This window comes from Phasianus colchicus, chromosome 3, assembly GCF_987193195.1.
Source record: "Phasianus colchicus chromosome 3, bPhaCol1.hap1.1, whole genome shotgun sequence".
NCBI lineage: Eukaryota > Metazoa > Chordata > Aves > Galliformes > Phasianidae > Phasianus > Phasianus colchicus.
This window is the reverse complement of record NC_143438.1, coordinates 63,447,818-63,471,207: the sequence shown is the minus strand read 5'-3', so window position 1 is coordinate 63,471,207 and position 23,390 is coordinate 63,447,818. Positions and strand designations below refer to the sequence as shown.

The window sequence follows — 23,390 nt, the reverse complement described above, 5'->3', positions numbered from 1 at the left end:
CTCTTCTTATTTGTGGTAACTCTTTGCAATTCATCCAACTGGTTGAAAGTTTTCCTGAGATCCTCTGAGCATTTCTGATTTGTTCATCAACCCAAAAGAACCAGTAGCATGCCCTTCATTACGGTCTGCCCCTGAGTATAAACTCAGCAAGATGGACTAGGAGTTGATTTGTAAGGAGCTGCAATGGAATGCAGAAATGTTTTCTATGGCACTCGGCTCTGTTCTGAAGTCACATAATGACTCTGCTAATTCTCTGTTATCCCAAGATCATTCTTAAGCTGCTCTAAAATGTCTAAATAGGAATAAGAGCTGGTGCAGAATACAGGTACAACAGTCATGGAAAATAAGAATCAGGTCCCAAACACACATTGGGAGTGCCCTCCCTCAACAAGTCAGTGTGACAAGCTGAGACATAATGCATGAGGCAGCCAAATAAATGTCAGTGGCCTGAATCCCCTTGACTTAATGCTTCTTCTTATTTTCAATTAAAAACAATATATATATATATATTTATATAGATATAGATATATAGTTTTTTTTTTTCCTTCATAGAGTGTTAGTTACTAAATGCAGCACTCAAACCCCTCACTATTTCCAGTAAGGCTTAGGATAATTATACCATCTGCAGTCCACAATCCACTAGTTAGCTGATAAATTGTTGTGCTTTTCACAAAGGAGGAATACTTGTTACAGCCAGCAATATAAAGTAAATAAATAAATAAGTAAATAAAACATCGTAAAATAAGGACAAATGAGACATGCAGAGAGAGAAACAGAATAAACTTTAAATCTCACCAGGCTTCACATAACTTTAAAGAAGGTAAACCCCATGCAGCAGAGGTAAAACTGCTAATGTTTTTCCCTTCTGTGTATGTACATCAACAGGGGTTAAGTGAAAATCAGGGAGTGTGACTGACTAGTAATTTTTTTAATGACTTAACTTATTTATACAACCTTTTGTATTTGATCAGTTAATATTTATACTGAGCTTTAAGAAAGAATTACTTGCACATGAAAGATCTGTAGAGTCAATCCCAAGCAATTACTCTGCAGTTATATTCAAAGGGCCAAACTGTGATAGAAAATACTGAAACATAGAAAAAAGGAAAATGATACTGATATTTATTGATAATACCACTGCAAGTAATTTAAAATACTCTTACGTATACATCTGATAGTGAAAGATAATTTAGACAGTGTCAAATATCTCTAGGTGGAAATAAGCTCCGTACTTTTCCTAGATATTCTTATTTCTGACCTCACTAACTATATTTATAGTATCTCATCTGCACTTGAAACATTCCATATTTATTTAGGATTTATTTGATATTTATTTATTTCAGGATTTGATATAAAACAAATGTGAGAAAAGAATCAAGCTCTTTAATTCCACAAACAAAAATGGAAGTAGGAGCTCATGTACTAACACTGTGAAGCAGTACGTGTAGAATCATCATAGAATCATAGAATGGCCTGGGTTGAAAAGCACCACAATGATCATGAGTTTCAACCCCCCTGCTGTGTGCAGGGTCGCCAACCACCAGACCAGGCTGCCCAGAGCCACATCCAGCCTGGCCTCAAATGCCTCCAGGGATGGGGCATCCACAACCTCCTTGGGCAACCTGTTCCAGTGTGTCACCAACTTCTGAGTGAAAACTTCCTCCTAATGTCTAACCTAAACCTCCCCTGTCTCAGTTTAAAACCATTCCCCCTTGTCCTATCACTATCTATCCTTGTAAACAGCTGTTCCCCCTCCTGTTTATATGCTCCCTTCAAGTACTGGAAGGCCACAATGAGGTCTCCCTGGAGCCTTCTCTTCTCCAAGCTAAACAATCCCAGTTCCCTCAAACTTTCCTCATAGGAGAGGTGCTCCAGCCCTCAGATCATTCATAGTTGCTCCGAAGTAAAGCCCTCTGGAGCTTAATTTTAATCTTAAAAAAACTGAACAGACTAATATGATACATACATCACTGAAAAGGCCTGAACTCAGCTAGGTTCATCCTTAATATCCCAGTTCAGCTGGGTTCTGGACTGTACCCACCTATGCAATCCAGCTGAAGTCAGTTCACACCCAACTGAAATCAATACGCATTCTGGTGTCTCTTGAGGACTTTCGGACTACAGACAGATTGTTCAGAGCTGCTTCTTCTCTAAGGAAACTCTGTAACTAAAAGACAAAGTTATGGGTTGTTCTTTTTTTTTCTAACTTCCCAAAGAAAATCTCCATGGTGCTTAAGACATTGGTGAAGAAAAATGGATGTACCATGGACCATTCTTGGGAGAGGGTCTATTCCTCTCCAGGCTTCTTTGCCTTAAAGTCTCAAAATATGTTTTTGTTTTGTTTTTGCTGCACTATAAATTGGTAAGATAACCTTCTTCAGTTTTCACAAAATACTTGTAGCACAGTGATCAAAAATCTCAGGCACTACTCTGCAGGCAAATGCCAGACTCTCACAAAACTCCTTCTTAATCCTACTTGAAAAACTTAAGAATGAGAATGCAGGAAAATAGAGACAAATCTTGCCTTTCCTGCTCAAAACCTCTACTGAAATCGTGGAGGGCTTTGCTGGAGAGAGGACTATGTGAGAATTGTCATACCTAGAGGAAACTGTTGATGGAAATGAAGTGCATGTTCACGCTTGCTAAAATAAAAAACTCACATAGTAAAGTGTACCTGTGTTGAACAACAGAATTAGATCTATAATGCTCCTTTCTTACTATCTATAGCTTTCATTCCTTGTCACACATACTTAACCATCCTTTCCCATTTAATCACAGATTCCATAAAATAACATCTATTTCTATGCTCCAATCTTGCTGTGTTTTACCTTGTTGTAAGTGACTTCACAATGGCAAGCCTTCACTGATCTCTAGAGAAGCACAATTTATGACAGCCATTCCAAACTGGGACTCCTCCTTAATTCAGTCAGCTTTGGATCAGACCCAAAAGGGATCTTAGCAGAACCAGAAGTAACAAGGCACACCCTTGTTACATCCAAACCATACCTGAGTGTTTACCTCACGTTCCTAATCTTTTATATGAAAGAGATTAAAAAGTAATTTGTTCCTGTCAACTGCTTAGATGCTACACAGTACCTGAATGACAGACCAGGCACCTCTCATACAGCTTTGTACACTGCCACATTTTCATCTGTTTCATCAGAAGTTAGACAGGAATCAAATCTTTGAATTCTAGGCTCCATGGTAATATTTCCAACTTTATTCCCAGCATTCCAGTTTACAAATGCCAGCATCTCTCCTTTCCTAGGAACCATCTCACTGCTGAACCAGACATGCTACTCTATGCCCAGATCTGCCATCCCAGATGCTCTGTTGGGATGGCAGTACTAGGGGAGAGAAGCCCTTGTCCCTGGGATGTGGAGGTCCTGGGGTCATGGCCCAGTACAGGATTCACAGGATGGAGGCTGCTTGTTTTCGCTCCTACAGAGGAAGGAAAATAGTTCTGCCTCCTGTTTTGGGACAAACTAGCAATTTACCATGTAATGAAACAATAGATGAGAAATCTGAAAATGACATTATCCAGACACTTGAGATAAGAACTGTAGCCAGGGCCTTACACAGCCTGCAATGGCTCCAGATAGAGCACGTATGACTGACTCCAGCATATCTTGTTTACGTGCAGCTCTGCTTGTTTGTTTGTGTTCCACAAGTCTGAATGTGCTGTGACAGCTTTTGCTCTCCTTTTATGCTGTGTAACCATATCATTCAGCCAAGTTTCTACAGCCTTCCTTCAGATGTCATGGGTGTAACTGACTATAATTTTGGCGCATACATATGTTTACAGACTGAGAATTGCCAGAAAGAGAAATGGAGTGCATATAACGGGGTGACTTCCAGCTGCTAGAGTCACAGGAATCACATGAGATGGCATTAACTTAGACAGAAGGCAACCGCAATAATGCAAGCCAGTTATCCATTCCAACATGTACACAAGTGCAATGTGAAACTCCCTGTAGCAAGGAAGCGTAGAACATTAACATTCAATCAAAGCAGATGAGGGAAAAGGAAAATAAAAAGGTAAACAATACATATTTAATCATCTTGGGAAAAGAAAGAAACAGCCACTTTCATTTGCAAAACCAGAGGACAAATCTGGCCTGAGCAACCAAAGGGGGATTTTCTTAAAAGCTCGGTTGGTCTAACAGCTTTCAAGCAAAATCATGATGAGGAATGGTGATCCATGAAGAGCTGGGTCAGTGGCAAGCACTCATGCAAGTTTGATTGTCCTGTATTTCTGTATTTATCTACCAACTCAAAGAGTGGCTAAATGTTAATCACAGACAACCTAACAATCACTATTTTAGTTTTGCTCTATTCATCTATTCCATCTTGCTGTGATGACTCCTAACTCAAAACAGTCTTAGGGAAGCACTAATTAAACTAGTGTCTGACGTCCTGAGCCTTCTTCTATATGTTAAAAAAAATAAATAAATGAAAATAGGCTCTACAAACACACACTCCATTTCCTCTCCCTCAAAGCCTGCCTGCACTTATGGTGAGGATGCAGCTGTGGCTGTGCCATGGTGGGCGATGTCCCCCCTCAGGCACAATTTCCTCCAGCTTTGTGACCCCACCAGGAGCTCAGCCCCCTCTGCTCACCAGTGAGAAGCCAGATTCAGGACCACCATGCTGCTGCTTCTTGTTTTATGCTTACAGCCATCTGGGAAGGAAGGAGGTCTGCTACAGGTCACATTGGGAGTCTTCTGAACAGTGCAGGCCTAAGAAGCTGGTCCCTGACTCCTGCAGGCTGTGCAGCAGCTGTGTCAGGAAGCCCTGGGGGGGCTGATGGAGGCTAACTTGTACCAGGGGATCACAGAGCGCAACACGGCCTCCCTGAACCCTTCCTGGCACACCTTATGCCCATCTGCTTCCCCTCTGCTCCTTTTCCTGGAGAGGAACATATGGCCTGGAATATGGATCTACAGAGCAGAAAATGTATTCTTATCACATTGTAAAATATACTGAATACACACTTTTTTTCTCCTATAGCTTTTAATCTGGTTATGAACCTTATATTCTGTCTGAATAAATGAAATTTAAAAAAAAATCAATTCTTGCTTAGCATTTATGCAGTCCGTGACGAAAAGCTAAAATAAAAATGTTGTGTATTGCATCTCAATACTAAGAAATTGCTATTTTAAGAAAATATTCTTGCCAGGACTCTGTTTTTTGTCCATTGCACCAACATTTTTTAATGCTTACCTTAGTCCAATGGAGTTGCATCCAATAACAAATTAATGACATAAGAAAACAAAGCCATAGTTAAGCATAACTCAAACACCTACATCCTGAACGTTTTCAGTCTTCAGTGCCTCGAACTGGAGACAAGCATCCACAGTTTTCCTCACATTTAACAGTACCCCGCATCACAAAGAGAACAAGAAGTAAGGCAAACTCTCTTCTAAATAGCAGCACCAAAATCTCACCCTGTGTGTACACAGTCCTGCAAAGGGAAACTTTTCCACTGTTTGTCACTTTCAGCAGTCTGCCTATTTGAAGACAGCAGTACTAGAACAGGGCTTCAAGAGAATGTTTCCTCACCTGACTGAATATACATATAACATGAATATTATATATACATATATATATGATATATATTTGTATGTACAAATATACATGCATACATACATATACATGTGTTTATATACACATGCTTTAATACTTCAATAAATTAACTCTTGATAGAAAAAACACAGTATAAGAGAAAACACTGCAATCCTCGCCCAATATAAAACCATGACAGGCAGCAGCTGTTGATGCTGCTCCTTGATTATCTTAACATCTAGCACACCTTTTGAGTCAGGGATATCACATCTACACAATGCCTGTAATGAAACAGATATCAACACTGTCATGGATAAATGTGAGCTTAATAGAACATGTTTCTCATAACCAAATGCATTTCTAAGAAATAATTAGTGTTCTCTGGACACATCTTTATCTTAGAGTTAACATGAAGTCCATTAACAATTGCACAGATGTTTCTGTTTACATACAACAAATGCAGCGTTTGCCTAAATTCAACTGGAGTCAACAGGAATCCTTCTGCTGATTTCAGTGGGTTTTAGAACAGATTTGGGTGTATTTACTTCATGGTACAAATGTTTAGATCCTTCTTTTCTCTAAATATTTTAGTGAAAAACACATGCCAGATACATGAGCGATGACGTAATTTTCTCCTTCTGTGCATTAAACATACTATTTATCCTACCTTTGCTGCCACAGATGAGTTGGGCTTCTCCAGCAAGTCCCAGAGCTTCTTCCTCTTCTCTGGGCAGCAGGTATTGTCAAACTCTTCCCCTTCTCTCTCTCGCATTGTCTCTGCCTCTCTCCTCAGCTCCTCATTCATCTGTTCTTTCTTTTGATGGTATCTTGCCTGGCAGCAAGACTCTAAATATATCTCATCAATCCCCCAGTAATCAAGCTCCTGGCCAAAAGAAAGAGCGCACATTTCTTCCATCATATGTAGTTTCCCTGTCCTGTAGAAATTCAAAATGGAAGTGAAAGCCCCTGGGTGTCGATCAAAAAAATACTCATTTTCATTTAGATTATAGTCATCACATACTTCCAGCAGAGATTCATGAGTATTGCAGTCTCTGAGCTTTCCTAATCGTGTCCTCGGAAGTCTGTCCAAAGTCCTCCACAGCACTTCATGGTTGATCCCACCAACATTTATTTTAACTCTCCGCGAGCAGGCTTTGCTCCTAATGATCTCCACTGGTTCTGGAGGGAGGGAAAGGGTTGACCTTGAAGACTTTTTGTTAATCCCTGGTGGAGCCTTCTCAGCCATTATGAAAAGGGTGCAGCTGTAATGCCAGAGTCTTTAGGAGAATGAGCTCGGAGACTGCAAATGTTTGGATAGAGTCCTCTTCAGATAGACTGACCCATTCCTGCAGCTGAAAAAGACAAAAAATTAGAATATGGCAAGGCAGAACATATTCCCCCAAATTCTCACTCTTTCTCCTTCCACTCTTTCATGTGCAGATGAAAATATAATAATGGTGCTCCTTCTACAGTGACACTCCTTTGTGGTAGTATACAGAACCACTGGAACAACTGGTATAGGTAAGACCACTGTGTTTCAGCAAAGGAAAAAAAAAATAAAAAAAGGAATTTGCTTTTGTAAAAATCAGAAGTTTGTACAGAGAATTTGTTATATCAGTTTCTGATACAGCAATGTCAGCTAAATGTGATTACTTAACAATTTGTGAGGTAGGCTACTAGAAGGATCTTAGGAATATCTGTAAGGAAAAAAAAAAAGAAGTGGGGCCTCCCTTCTTTTTTAATGAAAATCAAATTTGGGAGATACAGTCTGAAACTGAATGAAACGGCTTCCCTTTCCAACCTCCAAAACTTTACTTACCATATTTTTTCATGGTCAAAAATTACACACCAAATAATTTCCATCCTGACAAGTCAAGTGTTATATCTCCAAACACTGCTGATTTCCCGACCTATTTGGTCTAAAGAATCCTAACTCTTCTGAACCTCACTGAACAGTAATATGGGTTATATAGGAAAGGACTTTGTGCATGCTGTTTCATAGCTCATCACAGAATCAAAGAATCATAGAATCACAGAATCGCAGAATGGCCTGGGTTGAAAAGGACCTCAAAGATCATCTAGTTTCAACCCCCCAGCCATGGGCAGGGTCACCAACCACTAGAAAGGCTCAGAAAAGCTCTTTTCTGTCCCACTCGTTCACCTGTTAAGCTGCTAAAGTGACATGACTGCATGACAGCCATCAGTAATCTCAGTTTTAGTAATGTTGAAGTTAATCCGCACTTACTGTACATAGTGCTGCAAAGAACTCTGAAGTGCAGCTGCTCACCACCAAATCTGGAATGTCAGTATGAAACAGGAAGGAAACCCGCCCACACCCACTGCTCCTACTAAGGTTGATTATCTGACACGGTGCTTAAATAATGACCTAGCAATGGTATCATGGCCCAAAGGGAAGAATATTAAGAATGCTTTGATTGGCTTCTCTTACAAAGCAGGAAGGTACGCCTTAGGAATTTCCATGAATTGATGTCTCCTCCTCCCGTTCTCTGCAACTCAACAGTTCAACAGTCTGCTTCTCCTTTTGAAGCGCAATAATTGCGGCTTTAAAAAAGCATTTAATGTGAACCAGAATTTGATCCTCTTTGCAGAATAAGTATGAAGGTTGTGATAAAAGGGATTGTTATCTATAAATACATCAGGAGTAAACACCAGAAAGGGAAAAGGACTGTTTCTATTAAAGGGCTGTGATGGCACGAGAACCAATGGGTACAAACTCACCATGAAAGGAAGGTGAAAATCTGAAAGGAAATTAGAAGGTCAAAAAGATCAGATCCTCATTAGAGCAGTAAGGATCCAAAATAATCCTCCTCCGAAAATACTCAGGAAAAATCAAAGAATTATTTCAATGTGATATCTGACATACTTATGACAAAGTTCCAAGTATAAAATTAAGATTGCTAGGCCTTGTTATAAATAACTTTAAAAGGTATCCTCCAGGAACAGATAAACTAATAGTAAGGCTCAGCCCCATGTGATATTAGCAGAGATATGGTATTAACTGACTTCCAAGTCCAAAAACATCAGGGAAAAGGAAAGTTCCCTAGAAAGTTGCCCAGTGGAGTAGTATTTACATTTATAGATATGGTTTCTCTTAAGTACATAATGCTCTGTACTGGGAACAGCCAAAAACACAGAAATGCAGCAAGAAAATGCATGTATTTACAGCTCAATTTATGAAGTCAGAAGAATAACAACCCCCCCCTATGCTGTTTCTATATTCAAAAATCAAAGTAGCCACCCAGATTTAAAACACAGCAAAATTCCTAGATGCTGTAGAAACAGAGCGATAGCAGATTGTACCAATGAGCTACATAGGCTTGCTGTGGTTTTGTTCTTTTTTTAAAAAAAAATTAAATTAGCAGTGAGTAATGGAATCTTGCAGCACATCAGCCTAACAATCCTTATCCACTACACTGCTTGCAGTTCCGCTGTCAAGCTGAACTTAAAATACATAAGGGCCAAAAGATTGTTCCTCCTGCCAGTCTACCTCCAGCACTGCAATGTAAATCTCTCTTGATTACCAGGTGCACCTCTCTGTCTATTTACATAAGGGTTTAAGCCTGTAACATTTACCTTCATTCATAAAAAAATACTGTGATAAGTTCACTTGCAAAGATAAATGTTGTATCAAAACCAAAGCCCAGGCATCAGTAGGATTACATAATATGCATCCCTTTCTGTTGTGTTTTTAGCTTTCTTCCCCTTAGGCTCTGTTTTTTTTCTTTGATTTCACCCTCCTCCTCATTGCCTTAGATGCAAAGAGAAGATGTAGGGGGTGGGGGGACTTTGGAGCTACAGCACAGGTGGCTTCCTGCACTCCAAGAACCATGCACCCAGGGACTTGCTACTGCTGCACTGAAAGCTACAGGGCAGCATCAATGAGCCCCATAAATGAAGTTCATTCGGAGTCAAAACATAGCAACTGCCCTCATGTACCCAGGTAGATGAGGGGACTCAGATCTTTACAGTTGTCACTTAAGCATCTCCTGGTGGTCTGTGATGCACTTACCTGCCTTCTGACAGAGACCATAACATAAACACTAAGTAGCTGTAAGAGGATATTTCTACACGGAAAAAGTACTCACAACCTTTTATGAAAAAATGTTTTCAGACTTTAATGCACAATTCTGTTTCTCCCTTTAAGGACATCTTACATAACAAAACACAGGAATTTAAGAAATTCGTAAAGAGCTTCTGTCATTCTCCATGAAATCAGTGAAGTCTTTAGGCAATTTCTGCAAGGCTTCACTTGTTTATTCATTCTTGAATCTCAGAGATATCTTCTCTTTTCTTATTAATATCTGTTCTTGAGTATTAGCAATACAGAATAAAACAGTAGAAGTCAAGCGGTTGATGTGATTAATCCTAGGTTAACTGAGCACTCCTTTGCTTTTCTGATTACAAAACTAAAGATAGGCAGAGTACACATTGTTTTAGCTTTTACGCAGTGTGGTTACCACACAAATTTGTTTAACAATGCAAAATTATAGTGTCACCAATGCTGGTCTACAGCTGATAAAACATTTTCTCATCTGACAGTATAATTATCGGTTGCCTCTTCCTACTTGAGGAAGTGTGGCTTTTCTAAAAAGCTTTAAAAATCCTGGCTAACTGTGGTCATATGGAAGTCAGAAGCGAAACACCATCTAGTCTGTGTTCAGAAAACTGAATCCAAAGTGCTATGTATATAGATACATACCAAGGTACGTGCTCGCAGTCAGGACATACAGAACTTCTGAAAGATCAAAAATAAAAAAGCTTCTCCTCAAATGCAGAGTCTTAAAAAATGAAGGCTATTTTTGCCTTTTTATTTCGTCATATACAACCCATAGACTATATGACTTAAAAAAAATCCTTCTAGTCTATTTCCTAAGTACATTTCTTTGCACCTCCTTTTGCTTTCTGCTAAGATATACTTTTTAAATTTCTTCCTGTGCAGTTTTTCCCACAAACCTGGACTACCGAGCCTGTCTCTAACTGCATCTTTAGCAAAAATATAATTAAGAGCCTCTACTTTAACTACAAAACATATTTAACTTTATAATCCACATTATGAATATCACAAGAAATCACCAGATCTTTAATTGTAACAAAACTATACAATCAGAGTTACCTTAACCCTTCATTAAATAACTATTCCGGCTTTTAGCTACTGTTGCTAACTTTTCAGACACTGCAATTTTTGTCCTGGGAAAGTTTTAAAATATTTTTTGGTTTAATGCCTCAGCCTTCTGGCTGCAGGCAAATCCACCGTGCACCTTTCCCACCAGGGCAAAGTGAGAAACGCTTCTAGCCCTCAGCAGGCAAAGCCATTCTGCTGCTCAGCACTGCACAGTACTCAGTAGAGAAGGACATGAATCATAACCACAAATGCATACTAAGAGCAACCCCCCGTAAAACTAAGTTTCCTTCCTTGCAGTAATTAAATGACTTTGCAGGTAAATACCAATAATATTGAGTAAAACTCTTCCAAATCAAAACCAAATCTCTGCATTCAATACAAGTTAAAAAACTGTGAAGACTACTACTCAGAACCTAGAGAAAGCCAAAATGAAGGTTAGATTTCTTCCCCCACACCATATGCATACAGATTTTAATGGTGTGATTTCCCCCCACACCAATCCTTTCAGCATTACATGAATGGGTAATTATTTACCATTTCTGTTTATCTTCCTCATTCACTATTTGTCCTCTAATGTTGTTTAGCACGTCCTGTTGTGAACCCAGCACTGTATGCACAGTGATGTATTTCCCTCACGGAGCTCTCATTGTCCTACCTGAGAGCTTCCAAGGCATCCAAGAGTTTACCATCTCAACATCAATATCAGCCCATTATTACCCTTACTTTATAAGGGAGAAATGAAGGTCAGAGATGCCTGAAGTACCCAATAATTTTGGCTGCTCAAATTGAGACAGTTGCTTCTTTTCAGAGTCATTAGCATTTTTATCACATTTGATGGGCACATCCACAGGAGCAGATGAAACCCTCGGGCAGAGGAACTCAGTTGCCTGTGCCACTGCACGGCCAGGACACCGCCTGGCACAGCGCAATTAGGACTTTCCCAAATAATCTGCAAGGATTGCTGGAGAGTCAGCATGCTTCAAGGTCTGCTCTCAGTCAGCGGTCTGCATGCAGCCATCTGCTTTGGAGTCTACATGAGTTTAACCACACAGACCCAGGTCACCGTGCCAGCTGGCCCAAGCGCTGGGACTTTTCCACCCACTGGCCAAGCTGTACCCACATGTCCATGACCTTGCTCCAAAGAGAGTTGCGTCCAGGCAGAGGATGCTCTGTCTCCGGAAACAGAGCCTGGCTCCAGCAAGAGGAAAACAATAATTTGCTAATGCTACTAAAAAGTTCAGTGTAACTGAGATGTCAGGTAATGGGCAGTAGCTTTGTTTAAGGCTGGAGTACCGTTCCTTAACCACTGACTTCTCTCATCACATTTATCAATTTTCTGTTCTTTGTTTAAAAAAAATGAAGAGTTGCAATTTCCTAATGGTGAGCTGAGGTATCTTACTAGTGTTTTCCCTTAAATTCAGTCTTTTAAAATGGCTGAGATCATAGCTAAAGCTCTGAAGAAAAAAAAAATCAAATGAGGTAATCATTACTTCCATTTCCCACCCTGACAGGAGTCACATCACAAAGAATTAAGAATTGATAAGCTGAAGGCAGAGAAGTGCCAGGAAACATGTCAGACAGTAATCCTAAGCATCGCTAGCATTTCTCAGATTCACATCTATATGCAGGAGCACATGAATGCAAGTGCAGCAAGGAAGAAGTTGAGCTTTCACAGTCCGCAGCTGTGTCTGCACTAGGGTTCAAGTCCTTCAGATGAGTGGCTGGATTGATGGGCCAAGGTTAACTGTATGAGTTTCAGTCGGGTCAAGTGTTGGGTTGCATTTTGGTCACAACAACTCCAGGCAACCCTACAGGCTTGGGGAAAAGTGGCTGGAAAACTGCCTGATGGAAAGGGACCATGGTGTACTGATGGATAGTCAGCTGAATATGAGCCAGCAGTGTGCCCAGGTGGCCAAGAAGGCCAACAGCATCCTGGCTTCTATCAGGAATGGTGTGGTGAGCAGGACTAGGGAAGTCATCCTGCCCCTGTACTCAGCATTGGTGAGGCCTCACCTTGAGTACTGTGTTCAGTTTGGGGCACCTCAGTACAGAAAGGACATGGAGGTGCTGGAGCAGGTCCAAAGAAGGGCAACAAGGCTTGTGAAGGGCTTGGAGAATATGCCCTATGAAGAGAGACTGAGGGAACTGGGGCTGTTCAGTCTGGGGAAAAGGAGGCTGAGGGGAGACCTTATTGCTCTCTTCCAATATCTGAAAGGTGCTGACAGCGAGAGCGGGGTTGGTCTCTTCTCACTGGTGACAGGTGACAGGATGAGGGGAAATGGCCTCGAGTTGCATCAGGGTAAGTTTAGGTTGGATATCAGGAAACTTCTTTACAGAAAGGGTTGTTAAGCACTGGAATAGGCTCTCCAGGGAGGTGGTTGAGTCACCATCCCTGGATGCGTTTAAAAACCATTTGGACGTGGTGCTCAGGGACATGATTTAGCGGAGGGTTGTTAGAGTTAGGGTAGTATGGTTAGGTTGTGGTTGGACTCAATGATCTTAAAGGTCCTTTCCAATCTGAACAATTTTATGATTCTATGAATCCACTTAAAGACGCGTGGCCGGAAGGAGCAAAGATGGAACCTCAGCTCAACACTCCCAGTGATAGAGTTTTTCTGCAAGCAGTGGCTTGTGTCAGACCATGACCATAACCAGAGCCATGATAGAGACTAAGAGAGCTGGGTTCTTCCCTGAGCTAATTTGAAATCGCAGCTTTAGCTTTGTGGGCTTTTCTTATATCTGTAGAAAGACTGGACTATGGAAGGCAAGATTTTCTGAAACTAGACCCTGCAAACAAACTCTGGGGTGTTAGTATGGCTAACTGGTCTAAAAGGATGACTATTTCTATTTCATAACAGACCTCACAGATGATTTATTTTTGGTATCTGAAGAATTTCATATTGGCTGTATGAGTCCCAGAGATCAGCAGGAAACGTTCAAAAAAGATGGGGCCTTTTATAGATGAACTTTTCAAATCACTGAAATCAGTCTGTCTGGTAGCTCCCTGTTCTCACTGTCTTGAGCGCAGAAGTGTCTTTTAGATGGATGAGCTGAACTTAATGAAGAGCACTGTGCTCAGAGGCTTTATATATTCCTTAAGGACCTTGTATAAGAAAAGTCAGACAGAAATAGGTGAGGAGACAGAAGACAGGAAAAGGAGGGAGGGCATAACTGGTAACATATTTGTAAAAATTTTGCAATCACATAAGTTTGGTAGTTTTGGTTTATCTGATATTTTAATACACACTAATATCATTAATTACTTACTGCAGCTGTCCTCCAGTAAAGCGTTGTAGGTGAGCACTAAGGATGATGTGAACAACTTTAAACCAAATGCAGAACACTTGACGGCAATCACTGCAATTTTATCTCAAGATTCTTAGGGCCTCGAGTGCCCTTTTTGAGCAGAACCTCACATAAGCTGAGAGCAGGGTTTGGAACATCCCTTCTTACTGGACTAAGGTCTCAACAGAGCAGTGAATGACTTGACAACCTATTGGCCAGCTTCAGGTGCCTGCAAAGCCAACACAGACAGAAAGTCATGCTGAGCAAAGTAGGCCATCTGAGTGTGTCCTTAACCCGGTGGGCAAATACTGAGCTTTTAGACATCATATCAGTGATGAATGAATGCTATCACAACTAAAATATACCACATGAACTCTTATTCTACACTTTTTCTTTCAGCCTTATGGACCACACGCTTATACATCCATCCAGCACTAACAGAACTCATCTTTTCATGGATTCTTTTGACATTTGTTTTGTGCTTCCACTGCATGAAAAATGGTCATAAAGGCAGTGCAAAGGAATTCCAGTGACCTCCTTGTGTTTCAGAGCATCTGATATACTGTAATAGCTTCACAGTCTGCCCCAGTGCTGAATTAAGATCATCATCAGCCTTTATTCCTGACTAACTCCAGTCCTCTGTTTTTCCTTATTAATAATACTCTGCCGTTTTTGCTTTTGACAAGCGTGGCTATCTGATTCTTATCAAAAAATTATGGTGTGTTCCTGCTCAGTTTACAAAAACAGTTGCATTTCCATTGCAGTACATGTTGGAGCATCTCTTGATGAGGGTGTAATTGTCTGTGATGGCCGCACTTTACTATTTATGTTTACAATTGGTTGCTAAGAGCTAAGTTATTGCTTTTGCCAAAGATACTGTCTTTCACTGCATATTTAGCCTTCCCTGGAAATTTCAGAGTGGATGAGCTGTCACACAGCAGTACAAAACCGAATGGCAGATCATTTTCTTTAATTTCAAACAACCAGATATTACAGAAATGCATAAGATCCTCACTTCAGGGCTAAGTCAGACTATGTATTTATACCCTGGCTAGCACTTTGGATCCACAGTTTTGATCAGTGCTTCCATACAATTCTTTGAGGATGTACTGATATGATATATACAAGATATAGTAATGAGTTAAATACATTAATATTAATAAGTTAGAGCTTTGAATTACAAGTCATTTATTTATTAGCTTTTTTTTTTTTTTTTTTCAAATTGCACTGCAGTGCACAGAAATGATGGATGAGGTTTTTAACATTCCTATTACTCTTTCAAAGAGGCACTGTTGTAACCAGATGTCCTAAAATAACTAGTTTTAGGGCTACTCGAAGCCTGGAATCTTGTATCTCCCTGTTAAATTCCATCTTCCATTGCTCCCTTCCAATAACAGTGCTGCCAGATAGCTGAAAGCACTGAAGAACTTCACAGATGTCTTTTTGTTCTCTTCAATAAAAGCTTGCACAGTCAGGTACTGAACTATTATTCTGGATTTCTAGGCAGGGAAATATTATGCAGTATACAATATTATACTATATATACAATGTATGAAGCAACAAGACAAACTGAGAAGCGTCAGATTTTATTCCTTTTTGAAAAATGATAGGCCAAGACCTACCTAAACAACAAATAGGAAGAGATATGCCTGAAGTTTTCACTTAGAGGAGGGCATATTTACTCAAGAGATGCTTGTCTCAATTCAATGACCCTACTAGAGCCTATGTTCCTATCTCAGGTGCTTCACGGAAGCACTGAATCTGGAAGCAATGAATCAAGGCCTACATTTCTGGATGACTCAATTTTGACAAGTTCATTTGTACATAAGTGAAAATGTCCCAACATGCCCCCAAGGTCATAACATCAGCAAGTCAGCACACAAAAAAAAGCTTTTATAATCAAAAATTAAGAAAAATGTCAGCACAGACTTGATTTGGGAGAGTCCAGCCCTTCAACATTTTCACGGCTCAACCTATAGAATGCCTCGAAACAAACTAAATCTAGTCCTAAAAGTTGTCACATGAGGCCTGTGACAACTTCTCACATTGTTCTGCCTGGTGGTCATTCAGAAAGCGGAGCTTTGACAGCTGACCTTATCTAATGTGGTTTGGTTCTACATACTGCACAAAAGTACAGCTGGTTTGGGGTCTGGGTATGGGAGTGCTGTCCTGAGGAATTTCACTTTAACTCTGTAGAGAAGACACTTCAATTTCATAGTGTTTTTTTAGTCTTACCATGAATGGAACAGTGTAAGTTTTGGAAAGCAGAACATCAAAATTAAGGGCAAAAAATACTAAGAGTATTGATATTTTACACCCTAAACTGAAAGAAGAACAGAACAAATGAGCACTTGCTATCATGCACAGTACCATGCAACAGTGGTAGTTGCTATAATTCCAAAATTAAGACCAAATGAAAATTTGTATTTAAATGCTGCTATAAGTGTATTTATTTACCTCTCTCAAGCCAAAATGTATTTTTTTTTTTAAAGTCACAGCATCCTCTTAAAAATTTGCTTGATCAGAGCTAGTAATTCATGGCTTCTAATATTAAACATGCAAGACTGACATTCAAAGAAGGATATGGGAATCTCTAGAGCAGAATCAACACAGTGCATCACAGTCAGAAGGAAGCACTCTGAATTCCCATCCAGGCCCAGTATACAGTCAGGATCAAAAGGGAGACAACTCCTCCGAACAATATTCGACAAGTGGAAGCCTCCTTTTATAGGAGACACATAAAGAACAGCCCTTGAAAAAAAAACTGAGCAAGGTCTGATGTATAAAATGCTCCTAGAGATGGTGGTTGGTGGCAACAACCCATTTATCTAATTGCGTAGTTCATATGTCATAGGCTGCTACTGCTACCAGTAAGACCCAGGATGACAGTGTGGACAGAAAACAACCTTCCCAGTGAGGCGTTAGAAAGGGATCCATAGCTGTACAGTATAAGCAACCCTTTGCTTGGACGGAATCTTACATTATAAGAGGCGAATACTTGTTTGCATCATGTTAACCTAAGAAAGGTCTAAGAGCTCATTTTCTCACTTCTATGTAAGTAGCCTAACCACAAGACTACTGAACAAAAGCCAGACATCTTCGGTTCAGCAAGGAGATCAGCAGCCAAACAATCTCATCCCTTCTTTACTCCAAGGGGAGCAGAAGATTCTGAGCACTACTGCAACTCCTTTAACAAAATGCTTAAATAGGGGTTGAAGTGACTAGCTACAGGTAGGCAGGCTTGTCCTAAGTACAGAATCCAAACACAAGGCCTACCCACTGAAGAAGTTTGCTCTATGTCAGCAACAATGAGAGCAGAAAAAGAACGAAATGGAAACATTCTACAAAGCGAGACTTTCTAGATGACACTAATGTCAAGGAAGATCAACTTCATGTGCTATTAATCTCAGCAACCACTAGAAGAGCACGTATGAATAGTGTCATTTGTAGCTTTGTTATTTCAAGGCTAATTAGTCCAGTTCACTGTTTTGTGTCTGCCTAAGTGCACTAGCGGGATTTTTCCAGCTGCTGCAGCCTGACAATACTTTCTGCTCAAACTGTCCCGCAATCTCTCTGATACATTCAAATTCACACTGAACGTATGGCAATAATTTAAGGTAGGATTCGTCATCTGAGAGTACAGCCAGCTGAGACAAGCTCATAAACTTCCACAGGTAAACCAAAACCTCACGCTTTAAGAGGGTGAAACCTCTGTGAAAAGCAGCACTGTGGACTCAATTAAGCTTGCTTATTACTTTTATCTTCATGTATTTAAAATATAGTTACTTTTCTAAAAGTTAACAATTGATGAGATGCTGGGAAGAACTATTTTATGAACTGCCTTGAGATGTCTTATTAATGTTCTGAGGTAAATGTATTTGGACTGTACTGCCATAATTGATTTCCCTTTCTTAACTTGTTAGGCAATCAGGGAGAGAAGCTCATCTCCAGTGTCATCAAAGAAGATTATGTTTCAGAGCTTTGTTCAGTTAATTATCAGCACAGCTTTGCATTCACTCCCTTGTTACAGGGTTTTACCTGAAGAGCTGATGTTTATTTCCTAATAGGTAATAACCACATACAATGGATGCACAAAGAATATCTTGTAAGAGCGTGACTTCTCGGGGAGACCAGCACTGAGGATCCTCCTGCGTCACATGTGGTAACAGATCTGCTTGGCACCTACATTTAGACCCCAATTGCATCTGCCCTTGCACAATTTCACAATATACTGTGATCCCAATATCATAGTATTACGTGAGGCAAATTGGTAGATTGTCATTGCTCCTCATAAAGATGGCAAGTGCTGCTTATCACAGCCTACTCCTTAATACTCGGAGCTGCATTATCCCAGTGTGACATATATTATTTATTTTCTAATAGACTGTTGGTTCTAACTCTTGCTGCTGCCAGCAGTGATGTTACTACTCCTCTTTACAGTCATCCAGAGGAGGAATAGCAACATATAGAAGCCAGACACCTAAGTCAGAGCTGATCAGCCATTATGGCTAAATATAGATTTCCTGCATTAAAAACAAGAAAATTAAAAACCCCACAGATTTTAATGGCCTAAGACTTTTCCATTATTGTTTCAATATTGCTCTTGCGGTCACCATAATCCATGAACAAACGCATTCCAAATAATATTCATTATTTACTGATCACACAGCTAATGTCATCATATTTTCAGTGCTGGTGAAAAAAAGCAGCAATACAACTACTTAGCTCACTCCAGCTCTCAAGCCTTGGAAGAAAGTGATGTATTGCTCAGAAAGTAAGTGAACTCTAGGAAGATGTCAGTGTAAGACTGAAGTTCTTTTGTGTGCTGTAATGAGCTTGAGGATGCACAAAAAGCAGAATAGCCTTTGCTGTACTTCCACCTTTAACAGAGAATACAGACAGCTTTAAGCGGAATAGATTTTAAATATCTTGATTGTTGCATACTATAGCTAAATCTTTCATGGCATTTAGTGACTTACGAAGCTATCTGGGACTGTCATTACATCTAGAGCTGCTCAAGACAAAAAACTTTCAAGTTCTGGTCAATAAAAGACCAGAATTCAGCTTCTCTGCTCACTTTTGGTATTTAATCACAGGATTGAATATAGATACATTCTACTGGAATTGAATTCAAGCACCACAGCAGTCTATTTATTACAGCATACAGTGTAATATCCAAAGCCATATACCACTTAAGAAAAAGTCAAAATAATGAAAATCCTTCCAAATCCTCTCCATATAGCAAGAATAACACTGAGGGACTTACAGAACACTACATTTACAACAGGAATAAACTTAGGCTATGATGTGCCAAGCAATTTGTTTGCACAGTATCCCACAAAACACTACTGTACATCTTTAAGAGATCTCTGCTATTAAAAATCATAAAGTTTATTTTGATTAACAGTTGAAATTATGGTTATGAAGTAGACATTCATTTCCAATTGCTAAACTGTGAGTTAAAACCATATGTCCCCAAGATTTACTACAAAATACAAGAAATTAAATTCTCAGAAGGTACTACGCAAGTATCCCTCAAAATATATTTCAAAAAATAATAATTCTTAGAATGTCTGTATGTCTGCCCAGACAAAGCTGAGCTGGAATAGCTGGAAAAGCTCAGTGCTTTTCTTTCTAGCTCCGGGCTTTCCCTCTCGATGCTGCCTGTGGGAGCAGCAGGTCTGTGCTTGGGCAGCAAAGCCCTCTGGAAGGGTCTGCATACAGGTCCTCCAGCACTTCAGCCCCTCAGCTGCTGCTTCATAAAGAACTTGTGCCTGCTGACCGAACCCCTCTACCCGAGCCCTTCAGCCTGGGGAGCAGGCAGCTGCTCCCCAGCACTGCTTACGTAAGGACAACATGCGGAGCCCAACGCTGGCTGCAGTGTCCTCCAGCAGGTAGCTTTAAATATAGCAGAGCCTTGAAGAACAGTTTACCTGCACATGTACGGACACGAAGCCCATGGAAGTCACATTAGATCAAGATTTCCTTCTAAAAGTCCCAGTACAAGCTGTTGGCAAAATCCCAAACGTTGAAAGGAAAGCTGTTGCAAATCTCCACTCCTCGCCCTGCCTTGAATGGCAAGCCAGAATTTGCCAATTAACTTGCACTTTGGAAAAAAGGCTGAGCATGAATAAATAAATACATCTGATGTGGCATCCTTATGGCATCAGTGCCTTTCAAAATGCTGAAGCCAATGGGGATGCTAAGAAAGAAGCACACTGCTCCAAACATCGTTTCTCCTTCATCTTGAGCTGGAGCTGTTTTCACTTTTACTGTCTGTGTGTGTCTGAATGAAGCCACCCTGCTGAGCTCCGTGACAACGTCCAGATGAGAAAGGAGGTTACAGCACTGTGCACGCTGTGGTGAGGGCTGCATGTGGAAGCACCATATGAAAAAAGGCAGCTGCAAGTTGCAGTAAGGCTGAGCTAGGGGACTGTGCATCAGGAATGAAAGGAAGCAGCAGTAAGGACTCGCAACAAACTTTCTGCGTGCTCTGCATCTCCTCTCCCTGGCAAAGACTTCCAGAGCTATAACAGCACACCTCGGGTGATGGCAGACAAGCAGACCTCCAAGCAGCACTACCGACTGCCCGGCACAGGGCTGCACTGAGCTAGGTTAGACTCTGAGCTTCTCACACCTAGCCCAGACCTGAAGCTCTGCACGAACTTGGGTACAACTTGCCAGCTGAGCAAGCTTACTGTTTATAAAACCAAATATCAGCATATAAGGCTTTTCTCTCTCCCCCAGCCTGTCCAGCACTGCTGCTTGTCTTTCTCTCCCAAAGCAGCCTCTTCAGGGCTACAGGATGGGGTCACTAAGATCTTTCTCTTAGGTGTCCTTTAAGCAGCAAGGTCTGCTTGCCTATGTGTTTGTTTAAAACTGCTGCCTCCACCTGATGCTACTGACACTTCCTTTTTCATCCAAACATTTAAAAAGTCACAATTTTGACAGCAATCCTATATAGATGGTTTTAGCTGCAATGAATGAAAATGTCCAAGAAACTGCACATACACTGCTTATTTATTTCTTATCATTATGTAACTTGAATTGAATGAAGTCCAACTATGAATGTGGTCCATACATTGGGGATATACAACAGTCCACCTTCATACACACCAGTCACTGAAATGCTGGTAGACTGAATGGTTTGTAGGAGCCATGCGGTGAACATGCCCAGTTATAAAGATGCTGGGTGTTTAAAGCCATGATAGCATGCAGTGTATCTATGGAGAGGATGTATGCCGGTATATTTTAGACAAGCACAGTGCTTCGGTATTTCCAGCTTTGGGAGAGGGGATTTTCAATCACCCGACACTCGGGTTAATTCAGATGACAGCTATCCACCGAGAACACCGAGGCTTTCTATCATCAGGTTCCTCGGCTCCACCAGAGCATTGGAAACAAACGACGAGCCTTTATCTTTAAAGCTCATCCACGGCAGGAGGCAGAATACTACGATATGCTGTTTCCCACCGCTTTAGCAGCGCCGAAGGAACAAAAACACAAGGCAGGCTTTCCAAAGCGCTCCAGCGTGAGGACTACGTTATCCTCTCTCTGACCCGAACGGTCGGGGAGAACCCGCGCTCCGGAGCGGCCCCGCCGAGCTCCCCCCGCCCCGCAGCCCGGGGCTCCCCGGTGCTCCCCGGACTCCCCCCCGGCCCGGGGGAACGCATCCCGCGGGGGCAGCGCTCGCCTCCCTCGCAACTCGCAGCTGTTCGGGAGGCGTGGATGACTCGGGTTCTTAAAAAAAAAAAGAAATAATAATAAATCTAAAAAAAAATCAAAAAAATACAAAAGAATACAAGCAAAACGCAGCCCTTGGCGGGAGGAGGGATGCCCCGCCGCTTACCTTGCTCCGCGGGCGCCCGGGGCACCGCCGGGGGCTGGAGGAGGGATTCCCCAGTGCTGGCAGGGGCTGCTCGGGCTTCCCCGGGCACTGCGCGGCCGCCAAAGCCACGGCGAGACGTTTGTTTTGGTCGCTCCTTCCCGGGGAGGGCTTTGCTCTACATTCTCGGCTCCTCATCACCGCCCCCCCCGGCACGGAGAGGGCTGGGGTTGGAAAAACCACGGCGAAGGCATCTCCCTCCTACCCCCCGGAGACGCGAAGCCGCCGAGCGAGCGGCGCGGCTAGCTGCTGGGGCCGGCGGGCGGAGCGGGGGGAGCGGGAGGGAAGCGGGGCGGGGGGGCGAGAAAAGCCGAGCCCGCGCTGCCCTCGCCCCGCTGTAATCCCCGGCTGCATGCGAGCTGCCGGCTGCCGGCGGCCGCCCGTGTCTGCGGCTGTGCGCGACGGCGGTGAGGCGGGGGGGCACGGCCGCTCCCGGCCGGAGCACGCGGGGAGACCCCGGACCTTTCCGACCCTCCCTTCCCCCCCGCCCGGCGATTTGCACCCCCCCGCGGTACGGCACGGGTAAGGGGAGCAGAGCGCGCACAGCTCGGGCAGGTGGTGTGTGTGCAACGCACCTCCACGTGCACACGCAGAGCCCTGCACTAACCGCCGGCCGGGGATGCGCACGCGAAGCCCAATCTGCTGCCCAACTAGGGATGCGCGCTGCTCCCCCCCAGCAGAGACACAGAGCCTACGCGATATACACACACACGCTGCTGCCACCTCTCCCCAGTCCCACGGAGAACCAACACCCAGCGCGTTGCGTGTGGCAGACAGCGCTGTGGCTTGGTGTAGGGTGATGCCCCCCGGCAGAGGTTGCGGTGCCCAGGTGGTCAGGACCCCCTGCAGGATGGGGTCTTGCTTTTATCGCCACGTCTCCATGGGGCAGCTGCCTGCCATCGAGACTTCTGCTGCTCCTGCTGCTTCTTTCGCCTTTCCATAGGCTTTAATTGTTCTTTATTGCTTTTTAATGGGAAGTCCTTTATCATTCCTGATAATGTGAGGAAGTCTGTCTCCCTCGTTCCGTGCTGCTCCTCTGTATTTTGGGTAGGGGGGATTACAAAGCTGCTCTCCTTTACAAGGTCTCCTCTTTTACCTGGGTTTCATAATGGTTCCTCTGTCACTTTGCCCTCTGCATTGTGTTGCTCAGGCTTCAATTCTCCCTATGGCTCTGAGTTTCTGCCTCCAGTGTTGCACATTTCTCTGCTGGGATGAAGGCTTTCCAGCACAGCAGCTTTTTTTTTTTTTTTTAAATTTAAAGACCTCCTAATTATTTTGAAAGCCATCCAAGAAAGAGATTGGGCAGTATTGCCACTGTCTCTTCAATTAAAATCAACTAAAAATTAGGTTAAATTTCAAATGTTCATTTACTTTGTTAATTTCCCCCATTTTATTTGCTTTCCAGACTAGGCTGGAAGAGATATGTGGGTTTTATTAAAGGCCAACCAGCTTTTGCCAGCCTAACTTCTGAAGTTTTCTGAATGGGTACCACAGCTTGAGATGGGCCATTCC

At 42.1% G+C, this 23,390-nt stretch overlaps 1 protein-coding gene across 2 annotated transcripts in view; it reads right to left on the bottom strand.

The window, feature by feature from the left end:
• The window catches only part of KCNB2 (potassium voltage-gated channel subfamily B member 2), a 192,497-nt gene extending 169,520 nt beyond the window's left edge, over positions 1-22,977 (bottom strand). Inside the window, exons 1-2 of one of the 2 annotated variants that reach the window (XM_090137711.1) lie at positions 21,843-22,977; positions 6,233-6,917 (exon numbers count right to left, since the gene is read on the bottom strand). In XM_090137711.1, coding sequence (XP_089993837.1) covers positions 6,233-6,811 — 579 coding nt within the window. In that variant the 5' untranslated portion in view covers positions 6,812-6,917; positions 21,843-22,977. Of the gene's footprint in view, positions 1-6,232; positions 6,918-21,842 lie in introns of those variants that run through there. The other variant, XM_090137712.1, reaches the window with a different exon arrangement.
• Between the last annotated feature and the right edge of the window lie 413 nt (positions 22,978-23,390).